The sequence below is a fragment of the Corylus avellana genome, chromosome ca5 (genome assembly GCF_901000735.1).
Source record: "Corylus avellana chromosome ca5, CavTom2PMs-1.0".
NCBI lineage: Eukaryota > Viridiplantae > Streptophyta > Magnoliopsida > Fagales > Betulaceae > Corylus > Corylus avellana.
In genome coordinates this window covers 23,009,654-23,012,279 of record NC_081545.1, presented here as the reverse complement: position 1 = coordinate 23,012,279, position 2,626 = coordinate 23,009,654, and the positions used below count along the sequence as shown (strand labels likewise).

Here is a 2,626-nt window from a genome sequence, read left to right as displayed (position 1 = left end):
AATTGTTTTTCCCAACAATAGAACGTTTATTAAGAATGTCGTTAATGTTATTTAAATTTTCCTATCTACTGCTATCAATTTATTAAGCCTTATTAAAGCTGGAGATTTAATTCTCTTTTCTTTTTAATTACTTAATTACCATAATTAGGAGCCTTAAATAAAAAAATATTGACTATATATAATTAGGCATTTAAATATTATTTTTGTGAAAAAAATCGTTATGAATATTCATTAATTGAATAGGTTATTAAATTGGGGGCGTTAGGTTGCTAGTTACCTAATGGTGTCCTAAACCCTAAATAGTTTATTGCGTTATTTCTTTCCTTTTTCACCCAAATATTTGTCAGAATATTAGCAAGCTTAAGGAAGAATCATAATAACCTAATTTGCCCAAATGGCTCCCCTCCATCTCAAATGAAATAGAGAGGATCCATCTCCCATCTTTCTAGGTTAAACAGCTTTTCACCATTGACAATGGCTTCTTCAATTTCTTCAAAATGGAGCAAAATTCAAAAAAATCACAGCCCTTCATCTCATGGAACCCTATACAAGTTGGTATCTATTTCAGGGCTGCTCATCTTTTTGTTCTGCATCTTTTTCTTAAACCCTCCCAGCAATTACCAACCTTTCAGTCGTCTCTTATCAACCTCCTCATGTCCCACTACTACTACTACTCCCAACTCTCCGACCAACATCAGCCACATTGTTTTTGGAATTGTCGGCGCCCTGAATACATGGAACTCCAGAAAACCATACGTTGAATCATGGTGGCGACCAAACATAACTCGGGGATATCTTTTCCTCGACAGACCACCGGGGCCGGAATTCCAACCATGGCCTTCAAATCTTCCTGCTCTTCGTGTCAGCGAGGATGTCAGGAAGATCCCAACATTACCGAAAACGGTGAAGCCAATTCCGGCTCGAATTGTGCGAGCAATAATTGAAGCGTTTAGGGAGGGAGATAAAAACGTGAGGTGGTATGTGATGGGAGATGACGATACAATTTTTTTTCTTGATAATTTAATTGGGGTTCTTGCAAAATACAACCATTCAAAGTACTACTATATTGGGTCGAATTCTGAGTCTGTTATGTCCAACATTGATTTCTCATTTGATATGGCTTTTGGTGGGGCTGGATATGCTCTGAGTTACCCTGTTGTGGAGGCATTGGCAGCCAAGTTAGACTCTTGTATTGAGAGAGATTCGAAGGAGCATTTCAGTGATTATATTTTGCACTCATGTTTGGCTGATTTAGGAGTTCATTTAACTCTCGAGAAAGGGTTTCACCAGGTAATTAATTGGCTGGAGTTTGGCTCATGATTTGATATAATTAATAGATATATTTTCTGATCCCTATATATGATTTACTATGTTGTATTTGATGCAGATCGATATGCGCAATGACACAACAGGTTTTCTATCAGCTCAGCCCCACACTCCTTTCCTCTCCTTCCACCACATTGACGCCATTGACCCAATCTTCCCCTCCATGAACCGTTTGGAAGCCATAAACCACCTCATGAAGGCGGCGAAAGTCGACCAATCCCGTCTTCTTCAACAAAGCATATGCTACCACAGGCCAACCAACTGGTCTTTCTCTTTCTCATGGGGCTACTCTGCTTATATCTTTGAAAACATAATCCCTCGGAGCATTTTATGCAGACCCCTTGAGACATTTACAAAATGGAGGAGAGAGGCAAAGCCACCCTTCTATGTGTTCTACACCCGACCGCTCTCCAACGATCCCTGTCAAGCTCCCCATGTGTTTTTCTTTGATTCTATAGAGCGTGGTGAACAAGTTGTCACTACATATATTAGAAAATCGCCTCGAGGTTTACCAAATTGTTCATCCACTGGTAATCATTCAGCGGATGCAATCACCAAAATTAAGGTGATTTCACCAGCAACAACACGCCTGGAGGTGAGTGCATGCCCTCATTTCATTAAACACTCTTCAAGGGTTTTTTAAGGTTGTTTTGATTATTGACAACTGCAGTTTGTTTGTTTTGTTGAACAGGCTGGAGGAAGAGATTGTTGTGACATTGAATATGCGGATAGAACCAGTGTTACACAAGTCAAATACAGGCCTTGCTTGAAAAATGAAGTGATTGCCTAGTTACTCTAATATCAAATCTGGTTCTTGAATTCAGTTTTAATGTTCCACTTAATTCTCTAAATGAATTTTTTTATTGTTCCACTTAATTCTCCAAATGAATTTCTTTTTTCTCCTGACTCTGGAATACACTACCAGAAATACTTTTATATAGTAATACAAATCCAAATTTTTTTATTTATTTTTTAAGATGTCTACACGAGAGGGGAGGGGGATTCATATTAGTGACTTCCATTTCATGAGGCGTTGTCTTTAGTTGGAAATAATACAAATACAAATCCAAATCTTAAGCTCCATTTGTTTCGACATAAAATATTTTTAGGAAAGTTATTTTCAGAAAAATGTTTTCAACGGAATACATTTTTTGGCGTTTGAATGGAAAAATAGTCAAATATTGATGAAATTTCTATTCGAGCCTTATTTAAATTTGAATTCTTCTCTCTTTTGTTTTTTGTTTTTTGTTTTTTTTTTTGGTTCAAAATTTCGTTATTTGCAAGCCTTATTTAAATTCAA

The 2,626-nt window shown here is 37.0% G+C and overlaps 1 protein-coding gene across 1 annotated transcript; it reads left to right on the top strand.

The window, feature by feature from the left end:
• Positions 1–474: 474 nt before the first annotated feature.
• On the top strand, positions 475–2,116 carry LOC132180561 (uncharacterized). The gene is made up of 3 exons (XM_059593433.1): positions 475–1,290; positions 1,388–1,921; positions 2,018–2,116. Exons 1-3 carry the CDS (start codon positions 475–477, stop codon positions 2,114–2,116), a joined length of 1,449 nt encoding a protein of 482 aa, XP_059449416.1.
• Positions 2,117–2,626: the final 510 nt, after the last annotated feature.

What these genes read in the sequence shown, in the direction of transcription:
- LOC132180561 (XM_059593433.1), top strand. Translation starts at nt 475, where the DNA reads ATGGCTTCTTCAATTTCTTCAAAATGGAGCAAAATTCAAAAAAATCAC. An exon ending in TCGAGAAAGGGTTTCACCAG is followed by an intron (nt 1,291 to 1,387) that starts GTAATTAATTGG and finishes TATTTGATGCAG; the next exon opens with ATCGATATGCGCAATGACAC. An exon ending in CAGCAACAACACGCCTGGAG is followed by an intron (nt 1,922 to 2,017) that starts GTGAGTGCATGC and finishes TTTGTTGAACAG; the next exon opens with GCTGGAGGAAGAGATTGTTG.